Here is a 22,457-nt window from a genome sequence, read left to right on the forward strand (position 1 = left end):
CGATCACAGCAATAGTCACTGTATGAGAGCTGTTCACTAACAAAGAAAAATGAATATAAATAAATGAATGAAAGTCACAAAAAGGTGAACTATGACTTGAGTTTGGGATCAGCCCCAGAAAAATAATCAATTAGATTTAGAAACTGATTATATATCACAATCTGTGACAGACACTGCAACACATTGACAGAAGATAAATAAAAATAAACATACATACCATGTGCTTTATAATGTGGTGATGGTGAAGAGCTTGAACTCTTCTCTAAGCTTTGTGTTGTTTTAGCTGATGATATAAAAACAAACTTCAGATTAGCTCATCCTGGAAACAACACGCACACACTGAAGTGAGACAGACAGTGATGATGTACCTTGTTGTTGTGTAGTTTCTGGTACGTTAAGAGTTGAGAATCTCTCAGGGTTTGTGGTGGTCACTAGAATCTTGTTTGAATCTGTAGAAGATGATGAATGTTCAGAGACATCATACTGTAGAACATCACAATCATATTTCATGTTTATGTCATTTCTTCATCATCAGTACAGAGTTTAATGACTGAAGTCACTTTGAGTTCAGGACACTCCTGTCAGAGTGATGTCTTACCTGTAAATCTGACAGTATATGTGACTGAGGTCTTGATGTCATTCTTGTGTTTGAGCACACATCTCAACTCTGTGTTGTCGTCTTCATTCACGAGTGTTGTAGTCAGAGAGATGATACAGAGTTTATCTGATCTAATCTGATATCTGGAGTCTGTCTGTAGATCAACATCAGTCTGATTCATCCACACCAGCTGAAATCCATCATAACTGAACATATAATAACAGTAATATGTAAACAGCTGACAGGAGAGAGTGACAGGTGTGTTTGCTCTTATCTCAGTCTGTGATGATGATGATGATGATGATGAAGACACTGAAACACAAATCACACAACACACTCTCAGTACTCATGAGTTTCAGTGAAAACACAAGAGATAAAGAGAACTGTGATCTGAAGTTAAACATGTGTTCATATAAATGAAGAGAAACACTGACCATGAAGAACATGTAGATAAACATCTGAATCAGGTCCATGATGATGTCCATTCACATATTGTCTGCAGGTGTAAAGTCCACCATCATGTTGTGTTGTTTTATAGATGTTGAGAGAGCAGTCAGATGTCAGACTCAGTCTCTCAGATCTCTCTGTGTTATTCTTATTTATTCCTCCAGTAAACACTTCTACTGTAGATGATCTTGTATAATTACTGTAGATCCATGTAGTTGAGGAGCATTGATGAAGAGCATCATTACAGGACAGAGACACACTTTCACCAGAACTGATGAACACATCTTGTGCTCCACTCACACCTGAAACAGCAGATGACATCATTCATATTAATACATCACAATATATTCAAACAGTTCAATATTTATCTCTTAAAGGCGGGGTGTCCGATTTCCGAATTACGCTTGTTTAGCCAAAATTGGTCCGAGTACCAAAACAACCTTTGTAGCCAATCAGCAGCAAGGTTCACAGTTCACAGGACGGACATTAGTCGAGCCGAGCGCTGAAGAAAGCGAAAGATAAGGGTAGGTGTGTGTCTGTTTTGGTGATTTGAACACCAACAACGGCTATGAGAAATTTGACATCCTGCCGTTTATGACGGATAGACTTTTATTATTTTTACATCACATAAATCAGAAGATTTGACAGAAAAAAATGTTATCTAGTTCCTCTATCATTGTGTGCATTTATATTTGGCATTATTATGTGATCTCGGTGATCCGAACAAGAAGATCTTCAGACAATCAGGACACAGTATGTTTACACATGTCAACATCAAGTGTTCAACATCTGGCTATCTGATATCTCTATAGTTTCCTGCCCATTATTTTAATAAGCCTGCAATTTAAAAAGAGCCCAGGTGCGGTGATATTTCACACAACATGAATAACAGGAAGCATGTTATAGATTTGATACACTGGAAACTATCTGCTGTAGCCATGTAGAAATCAAGGCAGCGGTGGGAAGTAAACCACGATTATGACGATTAATGATCTTATATGTGAAAGTATAAGTAGAGGACGTTTGTAATGTACACAAACTTTCTGACTTGAGCTGTGGTGGGTTTCAATCGCGCACACACACACAAACACACACACCTACACATGCGCGCACACACACACACAGCCTCTCACTGTGTTTTTAAGCACATCATTTGTTTATTCATGTCACAGACACATAAAAAAAACACATAAGTACGCCGCAGTTACAATGATCAAAAGTGACCACTTACATCGTTCTCACACAGCAAAGTCCAGGTGTCAAATGTAACCCCGCTGGTGTATATATGAGTCTCTAGCTACGAGTGTACATATTTACACTGAAGCAGAGTCTTTCCGGTGTGATATGTTAATTTATTCATGCAGTTAATGAATCAATTGAGTTGACTTTACAAAAGATGATTGATCATTAATGATGACACCTGCTGATCATAAGTCCACTTAAGAAGTGAAGAAGAACAGGAAAATAAAGACCAGCCACACAGATTCATGTCATATAAATACACAATCAGATATGCTAATAAAATATATATTTACATGTAACTAAATGAAACTCTTGTGACGAAAATTAGTGTAAATTATTATAATAGATTCAGCTTGAATGATAAAATGCAATTTTAAAGATTTGATCAGAGAATCCTTAAACATTTCTCACACATTTTAAGACTTCAACACTCAAACTGTGGTGGTAAAAATACCAAAATGCATGCTGGGTGTCATCGTTAAGCTTGATGCTAGTCTATTACCCAACATGCACTGCAGCATGTGCGTTTTATTGATTGTAACCGTTATTATGTTGGCTTGACAGAGCAAACACACTGTTCTTTGTTCTAAGCTTATAATTATTATTATTAGGATAAGGATGTCGTATAAGGATGTCGTACAAACTTGCAAGTTAACACATTTGAAGAGTCTTTGTAGGCTCTTTAAGAACATCACAATGGGGTGTCAGTTGCACCCCTAGGGTGTAAGAGCCCCCCAAATTCCCCCTATACTTATAATGGAAGAGGAAATATACCTGTAACAAGGTTCAAATTATATAGAAGAAAGGAGGCGGGTCGTGGTGGACTGGGAGACAAGATTATTTATTCTCGTATCTCACAAGACGTAGCGTCAATACACATCTCTTAACACAAAATAATAATAACAGTTCTGCTTCAGATTTCTCGGCTTGCAGTCCGTACAAATCACTTCCGGGTTACAACCCACGGCAGTATCGGCTCCCAGGCCTCCCAGGCTCCCAGGCTCCCAGGCTCCCAGGCTCCCAGGCTCCCAGGCTCCCAGGCTCCCAGGCTCCCAGGCTCCCAGGCTCCCAGGCTCCCAGGCTCCCAGGCTCCCAGGCTCCCAGGCTCCCAGGCTCCCAGGCTCCCAGGCTCCCAGGCTCCCAGGCTCCCAGGCTCCCAGCTCCCAGGCTCCCAGGCTCCCAGGCTCCCAGGCTCCCAGGCTCCCAGGCTCCCAGGCTCCCAGTCAGTGTCTCTCTCACTCTCTTCTGAATCCTCCGAGCTTTTAAGCAGTCTCCTCATCAATCACTGTAATGAGACGTAGGTGTTTTCAATCTGTAATCAACCTACTTGCTTACCGTTTTTCCCGTGTCTCTCTCCGGTCCGGTGCAGACGTCACTAGACCACGCCCCCCTTGCCACAATACCCATATAAGGCGTCATAAATGTCCTGTGTTGAAAATCTTCACAAGACAACCACTTAGAGACAAGGGGTGGGCTCAATTGACTAAGGCAACCAGTCAGTATCCACGCCCATAGCAACAAAACATGTTAACTTATTTAACCATTTAACAAGACCTATAACCCTACATCAGAAACATCATAGAGACACGGGGGTTGGTTCATTTTACTCATAGCTTAGTGTATCATCAACTGACAGATGCTAAGCCACGCCCATAGCACCAAACAGGTTAGCCTAGCAACCGTTTTGCAAGACCTATAACTCTACATCAGAACATCGTAGAGACATGAGGGTTGGTTCGTTTCACTTGGGGTTGACACATCATCAATTGGGTTCTGCTAAGCCACGCCCATAGCAACCAAACAGGTTACCCTAGCAACCATTTTGAAATGCCTATATCTCTGTATCAGAACAACATAGAGACACAGGGGTTGTTTCGTTTCAATCATAGCCTAGAGACCTATCATAATCTGTAAAATGATAAGGCACGCCCAAAGCAACGAAACAGGTTGGCCTAGCAACTGTTTTGCAATACCTGTATCTCTGCATCAGAGCATCATAGGGACACAGGGGTTGGTTCGTTTCACTCATAGCTTAGAGTATAATCAAATAACAGATGCTAAGCCACGCCCATAGCAATCAAACAGGTTAAGTTTGTAACCATTTAGCAATTCCTATATCTCTGCATCTGAACATCATAGAGACACGGGTGTTGGTTCGTTTCACTCATGGCTTGGAGTATCATACCTCCTCTGTATTGGACTACATCAATACCACCATTGATAGTGTCACAGCTATCACCATATACCCGAATCAGAAGCCATGGATGAACAAGGAAGTGCGGCTCCTGTTGAAAGCACGCCACACACCGCCTTCAGATCAGGTGATGCACAGGCCTATAGTACTTCCAGGGCAAATCTGAAGAGGGGCATCAAAAAGACCAAGCACTGCTACAAGCTGAAGCTAGAGGAGCATTTTACCAATTCTGACCCTCGACGCATGTGGCAGGGCATCCAGGCCATTAGTGACTACAAACCCAACCACTCCATCCCCATAGCCACAGATGCTGCCTTTCTGAACAAGCTTAATGACTTTATGCATGCATTGAGAGAGACAATAAGGAACCCGCCACCCAATCATCACACTAAACTCCACAGATGTTTACGCTGCACTAAGCCGGATAAACGCACGCAAGGCTGTTGGTCCTGATTGCATCCCTGGTCACCTACTCAGGCATGTGCGGAGCAGCTCGCTGGGGTCTTCACAGATATCTTCAATCTGTCCCTCACCCAAGCAGTGGTTCCAGCATGTTTCTAATCCTCCTCTATTGTGCCCATTCCAAAACATTCTAGCCCGACATGCCTGAACGACTACCGCCCTGTAGCACTCACACCAATTGTTATGAAGTGCTTTGAGCGGCTGGTCCTGTCACAACTAAAAGACTCTTTACCATCCAACTGGACCCATACCAATTTGCCTACGTAGCAACAGGAGCACAGATGATGCGGTGTCCATGGCGCTGCACTCCATGCTCACACATCTGAATAATAAGGAGACTTATGCACACATGCTGTTTGTAGACTTCAGCTCTGCATTCAATACTGTCATCCCTTCCAAACTATCATCAAACTTGGTAACCTAGGGATTAACAATTCAACCTGCAACTGGATTATGGACTTCCTGACGAACAGGCCTCAGCTTGTTAGGTTAGGCCACATCTGCTCCACCACCATCACCCTCAACACTGGTGTACCACAGGGCTGCGTACTGAGCCCCTTTCTCTACTCCCTTTTCATACTCGACTGCAGGCCTGTGAATGGACCTAACTCCTTCATCAAGTTCACAGACGATACAACAGTGATTGGTCTCATCAGCAACAACGATGAGGGAGGAGGGTACAGGCACCTGGCCACATGGTGCTCAAACAACAACCTGCTCCTTAAGACCTCCAAGACAAAGGAGATCATTGTGGACTTCAGGAAGGCGAAAGGAGGCCCACACGACCCCATCCACATTAACGGGACGGCTGTTGAACGTGTTTCCAGTTTTAAGTTCCTGGGGATCCATATTTCGGAGGACCTGTCCTGGACCACCAACACCTCATGCCTGGTCAAGAAGGCTCACCAGCGTCTTTTCTTTCTGAGGACACTGAAGAAGAACCAACTGTCTTCAACTATCCTGGTGAACTTCTATCACTGCACGATAGAGAGCATCCTGACCAACTGTGTGACAGTCTGGTACGGGAACTGTTCTGTTGCTGAGCGCAAGGCACTGCAACGGGTGGTGAAAACAGCCCAGCGCATCACAGGAACTACACTACCTTCCATTGAGGACATCCAAAAGAAACGCTGTCTGCGTAGAGCTCGCAGCATTCTCAAGGACTCCTCTCACCCCGCTCATAGACTGTTTACTCTCCTGCCTTCCGGTAGGCGCTTCAGGTGCCTCCGGACAAGAACCAGCAGACTAGGAAACAGCTTTTTTCCCAGAACTGTTTCACTATTGAACTCTGGTCCCCACTGATTCCACTATCCCTCATAACTTTAACTGTAATGCTGCTATTACATTGTTTACATTGTACTACAGGGCTGCCATGCATGACTGAACTGTACACACCAGTACTTCATGTTATCTGCTCTACCGTACTGTTTACACACACACAGCATCATTTGCAATCTATACTGCTCACTTGCACACCAGGAATATTACACTGAATGCTCATTTGCACTAATGGACTACTCTCATAACTGCATTACCTCATCTACTGCACTGTAACTTCAATAACTGCACCAACTTCTCTACTGTACTGTAACTCATCTATTGCATCACTGCATCTATTGCATAACTAACTGCATCTACTCATCTATTGCACTATAACTTCAATAACTGCATTAACTCATCTACTGCACTGTAACCTTAATAACCGCATTAACGCATCCACTTTACTGTAACTTCAATAACTGCACTAACTCATGTACTGCACCGTACCTTTAATAACCGCATCAACTCATCTACACTGTAAAAAATGCCTGTGAAATTAACGGTAAAATTCTATTGTTTTCAAATAAAAAACCTGTTATCAGAAAGTGTCCGTAAAAAATACGGAGAAACACTGTAAAATTGTCTGTAAAATTAACAGCAAAAATTCCATTGTTTTTACGGAAAAACCCTGTAAAAAAATGCTGTGAAGTCAACAGTGAAATTCTGTAGTTTTCACAGAGAAAACTGTTGTCAAAAAACGTCCATAAAATAACGGAAAATATTGCCAAATTCTCTGTGAAATGAACAGTGAAATTCCAAAGTTTTCACAAGGAGTCTTTTTTCAACTCCACAAACACTTTTATCACCTTCACTTACAGACACCACTGTCACTTTATTTCTGTTGCACGTCTACAAAAGTTCTAATTGAAAATGAACACAAGTTTACATGTCGATGGAGTCACCATTATGGTGAAGAGTGTTTGCTTTAGTTGTGGTCTTGACCCTTTGCTTTCAATTTGAAGAAGGCTTTCCACAGTATTGACATTATGAGTTGAAACACACTGACTCAGGTTGGTGGAAAGCTCAGATAAAGATAACGCATTACATTATTTGTGTTGGTGAGTAAGTACATGTTCAAGAGTTTAGGTAGTGCTTTAAAGTTACTTGTTGTCCTCATTTATGATATTGAATGAAATTAATTAATAAACTGAATGTCTTTAACAGCACATCTGACACATGATAAATGTTCTAGCAGATATCTATAAAACAGTTTGTCTCAACAATGGTGACAACAGAAAAAACCTCTAAAGATAAATGCAATGCATTCTGGGTATCATCAAAGCACAAAACTCATCAATAACTCCCAGTATGCATTGCAGCTGTAAGCTTTTAATTTGTTAGTCACCACTGTTGAGATTCATACACTGATTCTTGATCTCTGAGTCAAAGACAAAATGCAAGCTTTTTAACGGTTCAAAAACTGTTTATATTGACAATTGCAGGAAATGTGAATTTTAAAAGTAATTCATTGAGGCGTTTGTAACAAAAAATACAATAAGTAATTAAACAGTGTCCCAGATAAAGAATAAATACCTAATCACACTTTAATTTGCTACAAGACTATGTTTTTATATCAAACAATGTCATAGCAGCACAAAGAAAACTGTAAACTTATTTATGACGGCTGAAAGAGGCCAACTAAAGCAAACACTGATCACAAAAACGGTGACTTTAAATACACGTATTTACTGACGTATTTACAAGATGAATAGTGGGTGTGGCTCATGTTTTCTACTGTGAATTGATTTGATGAATAAAAACAGGATGTTACCATAATTTTACGCCAGTTTGCTGGCAACCACAGCTGCCGGTATTTTTCTGTAAAAACTACGGAATTTGTATTTTCTCTTTTCTTTTCTGATATTAAATGTTTTGTGGGTCACCACTAAGCTGAAGAGTTGAGTCTGTGTTTAACTCACGGTCAGGCAAAGATATTCTGATGTCATGCTGCATGTTGCTTTGTTTAAAAGTGACTTTAATAATGAGTTACACAGAAATAAATTAAGTAAATATAATGTTATCACTTTTATGCATTTGGACCAAGTTTTCATTTTCTATAAAGAAATATTGTTAATATAAAAGACTCAAATGTATTAAGTTCATACACAGTTTGAAGTTTGTGCCCTGAAGTTTTAAACTGCAAAGCTGTTTACATTCTTTTCCTGTATTTTTTACGGAATTTTCCAGGCAACCACAGCTGCCGGTATTTTCCGTAAAAATTACGGAACATTTTTTACAGTGTATCTTTAATAGCTAATGTCTGTAACTAATGCACACTCAAGTCACTTGCACTATTGTATAGTCTATATTGTTATCTGTTCATAACCACCTGTACATTAATGTTCACAGTATATAGCCTTCTGTTTATATTGTTCATAGTACATACCGACTTTCATATTTTCATAGTACATGCCCATTGTATAGTATTTTCCTAATATTGTATTCTGTATTTATTCACACTGTATATCCTGCACTTGCTAATTGCACTTCTGGTTAGACCTAAACTACATTTTGTTACACTGTACTTGTATATGTGTTATGACAATAAAGTTGAATCTAATCTAATCTAATCTAATCTAATCTAATCTAGCAACATGGCAATTATGCTAGCGAACAACAACATACTAAGCCCGGTTTTTACACACTGGGGTCATATTATTTTTTCCTTCATGTTAGAAAAAGTCTAGCAATAAAACCTTTCAAACTATTTCAAACTCTTCAGGACAGGCTTTGTCAAGCCAATTTAAAGTTTGTACTCGAACTTTACAATCTAGTTGATATTTGTATTCTGAGTTTTGATGTCTGTGTGTTACAGTTTAAAACATCTTACAGTGGGTCCATTCATTCTCATAATCCTTGATATGGTTCTACACCTTCATTTGAGTCCAGCTGTCTTTGAATATACTGATTGGACTGGATTAGGAAAGCAACACACCTGTCTATATAAGACCTCACAGCTCATGAGGTCAAAGGACCTGCCTGAAGAACTCAGAGACAGAATTGTGGCAATGGACAGATCTGGCCAAGGTTACAAAAAGTTCTGCTGCACTTACGGTTCCTAAGAGCACAGTGGCCTCCATAATCCTTAAATGGAAGATGTTTGGGACGACCAGAACCCTTCCTAGAGCTGGCCATCCGGCCAAACCGAGCTATCGGGGGAGAAGAGCCTTGGTGAGAGAGGTAAAGAAGAAACCAAAGATCACTGTGGCTGAGCTCCAGAGATGCATTCGGGAGATGAGAGAAAGTTGTAGAAAGTCAACCATCACTGCAGCCCTCCACCAGTCAGGGCTTTATGGCAGAGTGGCCCGACGGAACTCTCTCCTCCATTGCAAGACACATGAAATCCTGAATGGAGATTGCTAAAAAACACCCGAAGGACTACAAAATGGTGACAAATAAGATTCTCTGGTCTGATGAGACCAAGATAGAACTTTTTGGCCCTAATTCTAAGCGGTTTGTGTGGAGAAAACCAGGCACTGCTCATCACCTGGTCAATACAGTCCCAACAGTCAAGCTTGGTGGTGGCAGCATCATGCTGTGGGGGTGTTTTTCAGCTGCAGGGGCAAGACTACTGTTGCAATCGAGGGAAAGATGAATGCGGCCAAATACAGGGATATCCTGAACGAAAACCTTCTCCAGAGTGCTCGGGACCTTAGACTGGGCTGAAGGTTTACCTTCCAACAAGACAATGACACTAAGAACATGGCTAAAATAACGAGTGAGCGGCTTCACAACAACTCCGTGACTGTTCTTGAATGGCCCAGCCAGAGCCCTGACTTAAACCCAATTGAGCCACTCAGGAGAGACCTAAAAATGGCTGTCCACCAACGTTTACCATCCAACCTGACAGAACTGAAGAGGATCTGCAAGGAGGAATGGATCCCCAAATCCAGATCTGCAAAACTTGTTGCATCTTTCCCAAAAAGACTCATGGCTGTATTAAATCAAAAGGGTGCTTCTACTAAATACTGAGCAAAGGGTCTGAATACTTAGGACCATGTGATATTTCAGTTTTTCTTTTTTGATACATCTGCAAAATGTCAACAATTCTGTGTTTTCCTGTCAATATGGGGTGCTGTGTGTACATTAATGATGAAAAAAATGATCTTAAATGATTTTAGGAAATGGCTGCAATATAACAAATATTGAAAAATGTAAGGGGATCTGAATACTTTCCGCACCCACTGTATTTACAATTGTTTACAAAGGCAGTATCTGTTTATCTTACACACCACTGTTTACAAACATCGACATCTCTAGCTTGAATAAAACATTTCCTTACATTGTTATCATTTTCTGATGACTTCAAGCAAAGTCTCGTAAGCAGTTCCGTCGCTCGTCCTATTATGCTCCCGATTTCCTCCGTGAGATATGCGGAACCGGTGTGCGCACAGCTGATTCCAACTATCAATCCTGTCACCGGCCCCGCCTCATGGCTCTCGTCACACCAGTGTCCAAGCAACACACATCTTAAACCACAGGCTGTGTGTCTGTTTAAGTAATCTTGCAACAGCAAAAGAAACAGGTACCCCAAGTACCCCACTAAAGAGAATCCTTATCACCCTAATGATGACGTCACATCTGAAATATTTCAAACTTATTCAAACTCCAGCAACAACTATAACTCTACATGAACAACTTTTACACTCAAACTTCTTCGAATAAGTGATCTTTGGAGCATTTTGTTATTTTGTGATATCAAGTGACCACATTAGTTGTACACATAGATTTGCTGTATTTGGTTTACATCAGCTGTGTATCTAAACACTTCATCAACAGCAGATGTCATCACTAAAGATCAATCATCACTGTAAAGTCAACTCAATTGATTCATTAACCTCATGAATAAATGAACATTTCACACCAGAAAGAATCTGCTTCAGTGTACATTTAAACATCCATAGGTATGGGCTTATAGATACACCAACGGATGTACATTTTACACCAGGGACTTTCCTGTATTACTTGTGTTGTTTCAGCTGAAACAGACGTTGTTTCTTTGGTCTGCACCCTAAAGAGTGTGTTTACTGACATCAGCTATAAGGAACACTATACAATCTTGTTTCTGTATGTAAGTGTTATATACGGTGTATTCAGAGCTCCGTTTCAAGCTGCGCGCCAGCCGCTTCTGTCTTCCGGGGATGGGACGCTACACCGCAACAGCCCTCAAGACAGCAGGAAAATGAAGAGTATTTACACCGTAGACTTTACAGTAAATAAACACAAACAAGTAGACTATGTTGGAAACACGCTGGTATAGTGTTGCTATTCGTTTCTTTGGCATAAAAATTAAATATTGACATGTTTAAAAAAACAGTGGCGCTGTGTGTGCCAGTAAAACCCATTCATGGCAGTCAAAAATAGCCTCTGTGAAGTATAAAGCTGAAGTGGTCAAGTAAAAGATCTTGTGTGGTTTTGACATACTCTTGACATCATACTTTTAAATGTGAGAATTTAACCATTGTGTTGTGAGGACCATTGTGTAAATATATTAAGATATATTAAATAATACATAAGGAATTGCCGCTTTTCATATATTGAAAAATATTATGACCATAATATATTTACCTATATGTCCCAATACATGTAATTTTATAATCAATAAAATACTTTATAATATAATGATCCACACGTGATATGATATGGGACTGAATGTGTACAAATATATTGAGCATAATATTTCTTACGTTAAGAATTACAACATATATGTTTCATATTTTTAAACATAGCCACTTCACAACAGCCTAAGCACTCCTGTTCAAACTGAAGCACTTATTGAACAGACAATCACTGAACTGAATAGCGCACAATAAAGTAATATATGATCTTCAAGATCTTCGGTCAATCGCTGTCCTAACCACAGACTCTTGATCACCACGGTAACCACACACATTTACACACTAGAGACCCTTCTACATCTCAAAGCAACACAACTTTAAACACTATATGTGTAAACTAAACAATCACATCTATATTTGAACATTTTTCAGGTTTATTTTTGTCTTCGTTTCTAAATATATTTTATGTTCAATATGTATACATATATTGTCAATGCATATATTGCTGTATATCAAAAAACGTTAGCACCAGCTTCCAATATATGGAAATGTATAATGTAAAGTAATTTATTATATTTGACAGTATATTCATACATTTTTGTTCCGTAAGTGAAGACACATGAACTCTATAAAAAATGTGACATGAGATGAAACTGAACATGTTTGTCAGAATGTCAGTGAGAGTAATGAAATGAAATCTGATGAAATAAATGTGTTGTATAGTTTACCTGTGAATAGTGAAGAGAGAAGGATCAGTCCCAGCAGACATATATCACTCTTCTCAGTCATGTTGTGTTTCTCTTACTGAGTCTCTTCTCATCATCTACTTATATTTCTTCATGAGAACATTTGTAACTCTTCCTGTGTTTCTCATTTCCTCTTTTCTCATCGACTGAGTCATGACACTATTATAGACTAGAACACATTCTGTAGTTTAATGGTGATATTTATAAAATACTTCTGTTGTCTTAAAATAATTGGACACAGTGCTCAGTTATGACTTTTATTGTCAGAGACTTTAACAGGACTAACATGATGAAGGTTTTCTACAAATTCATTCAACACAAGACTTTCCTGCCCGAGCAGAGCAGATGCACAGCCTTCATTAAAGCTGATCACACCTCCGTTCTTCTTCTGTCTCCACACACACACAAAAGCAGGACATGAGTGAGGTCACCTTCACACTTCTTACAAACCAGAGATTAGCAGATTACCCATGATGCAGCAGACACAGACATTAATAAACACACTAACTCTGTCACAGATTATATAATGTATGTTCACTGCAGTGGTAAAGACAGAGTGTTTGTTTTTCCATTAATATGACAATGAATACAGTCAAATTTCATTTATATATATTATATATAAATATATATATATTTCAGTTAAATATGTCATTTATTCATAATCATGCAAAATTCTTCAGTTATGCTTTAATTATGAAGTTACAACACTGGAAAATAATAATTAGTAGTAATAATTTTTTAACACGTTCACATACACGAGATTAAGTAAAAACATGCAGGATTTAACTTTGTACAGATAAGGTTACAGATGAAGCCTAACTGCCAACACTGACATCTCTGTGGGAATAATCGACAAAACATACTTGATATAAAGTCGACTTTATTTTAAATGTAGAAATAAATAAACACAATGAGGATGTTAAAAACAACTGCAGCTTGGAAAACAAGCGAGTATATTAAGAGTACGCTAATATAGATCTTTAGAAGTCGTTATACACAAACAGCGCTGTGAAAAAAAAGGCAATGTTATACGTGCGTACACACACACAAAAGCAGGACATGAGTGAGGTCATCTTCACACTTCTTACAAACCAGAGATCTGCAGATTACCCATGATGCAACAGAAACACACATTAATAAACACACTAACTCTGTCACAGATTATATCATGTATGTTCACCGCTGAACCCAAATGACCAAATAAAACCAAGTGTTTGATTTTCCAGGAACATGACAATTATAACAGTTAAATATGACATTTATTCATACAAAGAAACCTTCACTTATGCTTTAATTATGAATTTATAACACTGGAAAATTATAAGTAGTTGGAATGATTTTTGACACATTCACATGTGCACTTGTGCTGTTCCGGCAGAATTGTGTTTCCATTGTTACAAATAACATTAACGCAAAATCATAAAATATATTTATTTTGTTGAATGAAACTAAAGTGTTTCAATGAATTCATTTGAACTGTAATGACTTGTGACTGTTGGTGTAAAAGCAGTCGGGGTCTATCAGCGGCGGAGTCTGAGGTGCGGTCCAGACTTGCGGAGGCTCTGCTCCAGAGGTCTTTTCTCATGATGGCTAATTTTTTTAAGGGGGTCATAGACGAGATGCAGTTGTGTTGGGGTTGTGCAGACAAGAGACGAAGGAGATCTTGCGCTTAAAGCATTGGTCACATATAGGCTTCTGATACATTTTGTTTACATTCACTTGGATGTAGTGACTGCGCGAGTTATTTTGAGCAAGACGTGAGTGGGAACGGCACGCTATGAAGAGAACTCATGCACACTGAATACATGATAGCTACAGACATGTTGTAGTTAACCAGCAGTCGCTATTGGAAGCGTCGTTTATACTTTCTATTCTCCAGTAAGCTTACAGTCGGCTGACTGCCACTCACTAAACAGTACAGATGCTTAGAAAAGTGCACACCTGCTGGCAAGAGATATTTCACGCTTGAATGCATCAGTGGTGACGTGAAGTCAGAAGATAGAGCTAAATATATTTTTTAAATTTAGAGAGATTGTACTCACCCAGCTTCTGCTCCTGCAGTTAATGTGTGAACTAATATTTACGCTTAAAGAGAAAAGTAATAACATAGCGTGCCGTTTGACAAATTGGGGTCAGCATTATGTGTACTGTTGTATATGATGCACATGTTAAAAAAGGACTGAGAAAGAATGTGTATATGTCCTTTCACCATGAACCCATAAAGTATGACACACATGATTTGATTGTTCAAGGTCTCCAAAGAAAACAGGAGAAAAAGGAGGAGAGGAAGAACAAGTGTAGAACCAAGCCTTCTGAAATCATGAGTGATATGATCTACAAAGCTACACAAATGATAAGGTTGATTCGCCACCAAGAACATATCAACAAAAACTTACTGAAGCTTACAAGGGAAATATTAATAGATAATAACCTTTGCTCTAGATTAGAAGTGACCACAGCCAAGGTTGATTCATTGGCTTTGCCTGAAGAATTTTTGCTTACGCTTCTGCAACATTTAGATAGATGCAGACTATTATCTTGACACCTCCGCTCAGAGGAATGAGGGTGTTAAGGTCAGTGATGAATTCCTTGGAACATAGTGTGTGTGAAGCCATTTATGTGTTCATTTATGGGGGAAACAGATGTCAACTGTGATAAACCAGAGATCTTATCTCCATTGTGGTTAAAAGGTGTCGCTGCTTCATGAGATCTGTTTATGTTTAGGTAAGAGATGTGTGTCAAAGTGCGTAGTGTCCATATAAGGGATGTATATCCTGGCACAAGACCCCTTTGTATGACGGGGACGGTATAAAAAGGGAAACTCACATGTTGTACGAGGCTGAACCTTGTGGTGAAGACTTATCGCTGTTATGTTTGTATGATTACTTTTGATGATTTATCAATAAACCAAAACCATATATTATTGTGAGGAGATCTTCCTCTTTTAAGGAGTCTCTGAGTGAAGTGATAACAAATATACATTACGTAATTGGTCATTTTTGGTAATTTCATGATTTACCAGCTGACTAGCATGTCCCAGGCACATCATTTCATTGCCATTAAATGACCAATTCATGATGTCGCCTGCACGAACATCTGATGATACAAGATAAGCAAGGATGGGACATTCGTACTATATTCCTACTATATTGATAATAATATGACCTACAGGTAACGTAAGTGGCACATAATGTTATTACCAATACATTTTTGATTAACATGAATGATTAACATGCCATTTAGTATTTAAATATGCATGTTTAAAAAGTTTATAGTCAGGACATTGTAAATCTGTTGATTAAATAAAAATAAATATTTAATTCGCTTCATGCAGGCAGGTCTCTGTTGTGGGAATGTAACAGTGCTCTCCTCCTGCGCGCTCAAGTTCAGAAGAGCGTGTGCCCAGCAGAGCTGCGTCTAAAGGTGGGTTCACACCAGACGCGAATGAAGTGTTAAGTGCCAGTTATTTACATGTTAAGTCAATGCAAAGACGCGATAGACATCCGGCGGAGTGAATTAAGTGTTTCGGGCGTTTGACGCGTGAGTTGAAAAATCTGAACTTTGGCGAATATTCGCGCCGCTCTAACCAATCAGAAGCTTGCTCTAGTAGTGACGTGATTACATTGTATAAACAACAATGGAGGACTCACCAAGATGGGTGAACCTCAAAAGGACCCATTGACATACAGCTCAGTCTTCCATATGACATAAAGCTCAGTTACCCTCTCAACAAAATCCATGTCAGCCGTTTCACAACTGGCAGAAGCCCCTCTCATGACGTCAATTCACATCTGTAATGAAGAGAATTTCACACATGAATGAAGTGCAGAAAATTACAGAAATACTTGAAGACTGCTCAGACGTTTAAGAATGACCATAACAACATTTCTGATGCTTCGTAACAAGATCAGTTCTCTGGTTAGTCAGGTTAAATAAAACATCTCATAGTGTATGGAATTGACAATTTTTTTTATATTGAAAAAAATAAATGTAAAAAGCAAAAATAAATGAGTATTTATATTTCCTTATTTATGTGTAATTAAATGTGTAAAAAAAATCCTTATTTATGTGTAATCCCGGATCCCTAAATCCAATAGATAAATCAGTATCTAAGAGCAGCATCTATGAAATATGTGTTATATTTTAAGCATTTGAAATGACACGTGTTATTCAGTGCACAGTAAGGAAACATGAATGTAAACTGTATTTGTAGATGTGTTTCAAATGCGTTGATCATAATTCATGTGTAAGACTTCAGTAAAATTGCACTAACTACGACACAAAGTGACAATATGCATTAGGTTCATATGTTTATCAAGCAGACTTGAAGTCATATTATAACTGAACTGAACTGTCACATACTGTAATACAACTGAACAAAAAAGCTTTTTTCCATTTATGTATTTTTTTGTCTCTGATGTGAAGACAGGAAACAAATATAAAAACACATTTACATTTAGTCATTTGGCAGACGCTTTTATCCAAAGTGACTTACAGTGCACTTATTACAGGGACAATCCCCTCTGGAGCAACATGGAGTAAAGTGTCTTGCTCAAGGACACACTGGTGGTGGCTGCTGGGATCGAACCAGTAAAAATTGTGGCAATACCACAATCACCCATTCCAAAACAGTCAGGAACCTCGGAGTCATATTTGATGAACAGCTGTCCTTCAATGATCACATTGCACAGACAACACGGTCATGCCGATATGCCTTATTCAACATTAGAAAGATCAGACCCTATCTCACGCAGCATGCGGCACAACTCCTTGTCCAGGCCCTGGTAATCTCAAGGTTGGACTACTGCAATGCTCTCCTTGCTGGTCTTCCTGCAAAGGGTATCAAACCACTTCAGCTGGTTCAGAACGCAGCAGCACGCTTCGTCTTCCAACAGCCCAAAAGGGCTCACGTGACTCCCCTTTTCATCTCTCTCCACTGGCTACCGGTTGCAGCCCGTATCAGATTTAAGTCACTAATGCTTGCCTACAGGACTATCACTGGATCTGCACCGGCTTACTTCCACACTCTCCTGCACTCCTACACCCCATCAAGATCCCTGCGTTCAGCAAACCAGCGGCGGCTTGTATTGCCTTCCCATAAGGGCAGTAAATCGCTCTCCCGCTCTTTCTCATTCACAACTCCTTCCTGGTGGAATATTCTTCCTATCTCTGTTCGTTCAACCACATCTCTCACAACATTTAAAAAACTACTGAAAACCTATCTCTTCTGTGAATACTTGACAAACAAATGAAAAAAAAAAACCTTGACATTTACTCTTGTACTTTTAAAGTACATTTGTAATAGATATTGAAATGATGCTCTGATCAATGGTGTTGGTTGATGGACAGTGAGATATCTACCATGTTTACATTTGAATAAAGTGCATTAAAACATCAGGGAATTTGATTACATTTTCAGTCTACAAAAATTTGTTAAAAAAATTAAACGCTCAGATTTTAGACCCACAGACATGAAGAATCAGTTTATGAATCTCAACAATGGTGAGAATAAACAAAAGAAAACTTCATGCTGTGTTGCATGCTGGGTAACATCATAGCACAAAACGAATTTATAATTCCCAGCATGCATTGCAGTTGATCCGTTTATCTGAGTTAGTTGGTTGTTCCTCACCATCGCTGAGATTCATACATTGATTCTTGATATCTGTGTGATTCTAAAATGCTGTATGATAAAAATACATCTGTTTTTCACAAATCTTTCTAGATATGTAAATACAGTCAAACCCTAACTCTAACCCACCCACATTCAGCAGATCAAACTAAATTTTGCTCAGGGTTCAAGACCTCAACCCAAGGTCTCTAGCGACAGCTGGACATCAGGTCCACTTTGCATGGGATGTTTTTTCCAGTTTATAAATTCTACCACTGCAGGATGTAGCGCTGCTAAGAACTCGTCGAATGTTGTGACACATGACACTTCCTCTTCAGCTAGATGGACGCTTGCCAAAACAAAACAAACACTCACTTTCAGTCAGCATTCTACACACTTGTACCACCAGTTTGAATCTGCTCTTTCTGAAAGAAACTATCTTCTGAATTGTCTCTCACAAATGTCTCCATGGTTGCAAGGCTCATTGTGCAAACTGTTGGTCACGTTGAATATGACAATATAGTATCGCGAGAGTGATTGTAAAGCATACGGAGTGGTCTGGACTTGAATCACACTCACGTTACTTAACACAATCTATCTGCAAGTCCTTGTTTACTTTTGTTCAGATGTGTTTTATTTGGGTCGGGGCTAAACTCGTCAGGAATGTGGATTTCTCGAGCCACATTAGAGTAACACTGAAAGAACATTCTAAACATTAAGGGGCGGTTTTCCCGGACAAGGATTATCTGAAATCAGGACTAGGCCTTAGTTAAATGAGGATATTTTAGTCAATTTAAAAAAAAGTATTTTAAAACAACTTTACAGGCCTGCATCTTGAGATAAAACAATCACACTCATATATTTAAGTTATATCAGTTGTTTTTGATCGAGACACCTCTAACATTTAAATTAGTCAAGGACTAGGCTTAATCCCTTTCCGGGAAATTGCCCGGAACTATAACTAACAATGAACATTAAAAAATCTGATCAAACCGACTTAGTATTCTGATCTTGGTATAACAGTTTATACCATAATCATGATTTTAAACTGTAAATGCAGCCTAATAAACCTGCCTAATGCAGCCTAATAAAGTATTTTAGTTTTTTTTAATTCGCCACTTGATGTACAGGCGTGCAGGCTTTGTTAAAAAGAAAACAAGATACCTGTCACGTGTCACGGGGAGAGTCCACAAAAAATAGCCAGGTATTAACAAAAATAAGGTTTTACTAATAATTCTACAAAGAAACAGAGACACACGATACAGAAACCACACATAGCATGAACAATACTAGACAAGGACTACAATCAAGGGGAGAACTTAAAAACAACAGATAACGAGGGATCAACAGGTGCAAGGGATGAACTAATAATGAGACAAGTGAAAACAGGCAAGGGGAAAATTAACTAATAACGAAACACAAGTGAAAACTAATTAACTAATAATGAAATTAACAATGGGAGGAAAAAAACAAACAAAACATAAAACAACTGTGACATTACCCCCCCCCCCCCCATAAAGGCGCATCCTCACGCCCAAACAACACCAAGTGGGGATCTCCAGGACGATACGTCCAGCTCAGGGACCCTGGAGGGCGCCGGCCGCACCGAGAGCCCGACGACCGGTCTAGACGATCGGGCTATCCCTCCCATATGACTCCCCCAAAAAAACTATTTTGGCTGCGTCCAGGAGCTCGTACGGAGGTTGGTTAGCGGGACGGGCTTGAAGGGGGCAGGATTACTGCGGGCTCTGTCTCCGGTGGAGGACTCCAGGGTGAGGTGAGTTGGGTTGCTCGACCCGTGTTTGGATGGGCTTGGATGATCAACTCCTCCCACCACGTTTCCAAATTAGGTTATGGTTCCGACCAGATGCGTTGAATTGATAAGATCGTTTCTATATTGAACCCATGTTTTACTTCCGACGTTAAGATCGATGTACAGACAAAATAGTGAACATTGACTCAACATCGATATATGATTGACGACCGATACTGACCACTCTAACCAAAAATCAACATTGATTCAACGTTAGTTTGCTATCTGAGATATCACAAGGTTTTAAATACATTTTTCGTATGTAGTCTGGGATTGAGTGTAAACCGTTCCACATGCATTCCACATCCAGGGTTTTTTCATGATGATATTATCAGTGGACCAGTTGTGAAGTTGGGGCCACACGCACATATACAACATTTGCATACCTTTTCCAAAGCGCTGTTTGTGTATAACGACATCTAAAGATCTTAGCGTGTATCCTTCCTATGCCCGCTTGTTTTCCTGCTTAAAATGTCTCCAAGCTGCAATTGTTTTCCTCATTTTCCTTTTTAACATCCTCATTGTGTTTATTCATTTCTACATTTAAAATCAGATCGATTTTATATCAAGTATGTTTTGTATTCCCACAGATATGTCAGTGTTGGTAGTTAGGCTAAATCTGTAATAGTATCTACAAAGTGAAATCCTGCATGTTTTTACCTAATCTCGTTTATGTAAACGTGTTAAAAAATGCCTACTACTTATTATTTTCCAGTTTTATAACTTCATAATTAAAGCATAACTGAAGAATTTTGCATAATTATGAATAAATGGCATACACTGTAAAAAATGTTCCGTAATTTTTACGGAAAAATACCGGCAGCTGTGGTTACCAGTAAAATTCCGTAAAAAATACAGGAAAAGAATGTAAACAGCTTTGCAGTTTAGAACTTCAGGGCACAAACTTCAAGCTGTGAATGAACTTAATACATTTGAGTTTTTTATATTAACAAAATTTCTTTATAGAAAATGAAAACTTGGTCCAAATGCATAAAAGTGAAAACATTACATTTACTTAATTTATTTCTTTGTAATTCATTATTAAAGTCACTTTTAAACAAAGCATCATGCAGCATGACATCAGAATATCTTTGCCTGACCGTGAGTTGAACACAGACTCCACTCTTCAGCATAGTGGTGACCCACAAAACATTTAATATCAGAAAAGAAAAGAGAAAATACAAATTCTGTAGTTTTTACGGAAAAATACCGGCAGCTGTGGTTACCAGCAAACTACCGTAAAATTACGGGAACATCCTGTTTTTATTCATCCAATCAATTCACAGTAGAAAACATGAGCCACACCCACTATTCATCTTGGAAACACGACAGAATACTGAAGACGATCATCACTTCTGCTTCACAGGGACTGCAGCATAACAGCCATGACATGATGCTTTATTGATTTATTTAAAGTCACCGTTTTTGTGATCAGTGTTTGCTTTAGTTGGTCTCTTTCAGCCGTCATAAATAGGTTTACAGTTATCTTTGGGCTGCTATGACATTGTTTTGTATAAAACATAGTCTTGTTGCAAATCACAACAAATGAAAGTGTGATTAGGTATTTACTCTTTATCTGGGATGTTGTTTAATTATTTTTTGTTACAAACGCCTCAATGAATCTATTTTTAAAATTCACATTTCCTGTAATTGTCAATATAAAAAGTATTTGAACCGTTAAAAAGCTTGCATTACGTCTTTGACTCAGACATCAAGAATCAGTGTATGAATCTCAACAGTGGTGACTAACAAATGAAAAGCTTACAGCCACAATGCATGCTGGGAGTCATTGATGAGTTTTGTGCTTTGATGATACCCAGAATGCATTGCGTTTATCTTTAGAGGTTTTTTCTGTTGTCACCATTGTTGAGACAAACTGTTATATTCTATATATCTGCTAGAACATTTATCATGTGTTAGATGTGCTGTTAAAGACATTCAGTATATTAATTAATTTCATTCAATATCATAAATGAAGACAACAAGTAACTTTAAAGCATTACATATACTCTTGAACATGTACTTACTCACCAACACAAATAATTGAATGTGTTAGTTTTATCTGAGCTTTCCACCAACCTGAGTCAGTGTGTTTCAACTCATAGATGTCAATACTGGTGAAAGACTTCTTCACATGGAAAGCAAAGGGTCAAGACCACAACTAAAACAAACACTCTTCACCATAATGGTGACTCAACAAAACCATCAACATGTAAACTTGTGTTAATCTTCAATTAGAACTTTTGTAGATGTGCAACAGAAATAAAGTGACAGTGGTGTCAGTAAGTGAAGGTGATAAAAGTGTTTGTGGAGTTGAAAAAAACTCCTTGTGAAAATTTTGGAATTTCACTGTTCATTTCCCAGAGAATTTGACAATGTTATCCGTATTTTTATGGACATTTTTTGACAACAGTTTTCTCTGTGAAAACCACAGAATTTCACTGTTAATTTCACAGCATTTTTTAC

At 38.8% G+C, this 22,457-nt stretch overlaps 1 protein-coding gene across 1 annotated transcript; it reads right to left on the reverse strand.

Moving 5' to 3' along the window:
* Positions 1 to 605: 605 nt before the first annotated feature.
* LOC130420710 (uncharacterized) lies at positions 606 to 12,610 on the reverse strand (the record flags this gene model as incomplete). Its single annotated transcript, XM_056748208.1, has 3 exons — positions 12,550 to 12,610; positions 1,033 to 1,347; positions 606 to 910 (listed from the first exon to the last, which is right to left on the reverse strand). Coding segments are annotated over exons 1-3 (681 nt in total), but the record flags the coding sequence as incomplete, so codon positions are not given.
* Between the last annotated feature and the right edge of the window lie 9,847 nt (positions 12,611 to 22,457).

The sequence above is a fragment of the Triplophysa dalaica genome, chromosome 5, assembly GCF_015846415.1.
Source record: "Triplophysa dalaica isolate WHDGS20190420 chromosome 5, ASM1584641v1, whole genome shotgun sequence".
In the NCBI taxonomy this organism is placed as follows: Eukaryota; Metazoa; Chordata; class Actinopteri; order Cypriniformes; family Nemacheilidae; genus Triplophysa; species Triplophysa dalaica.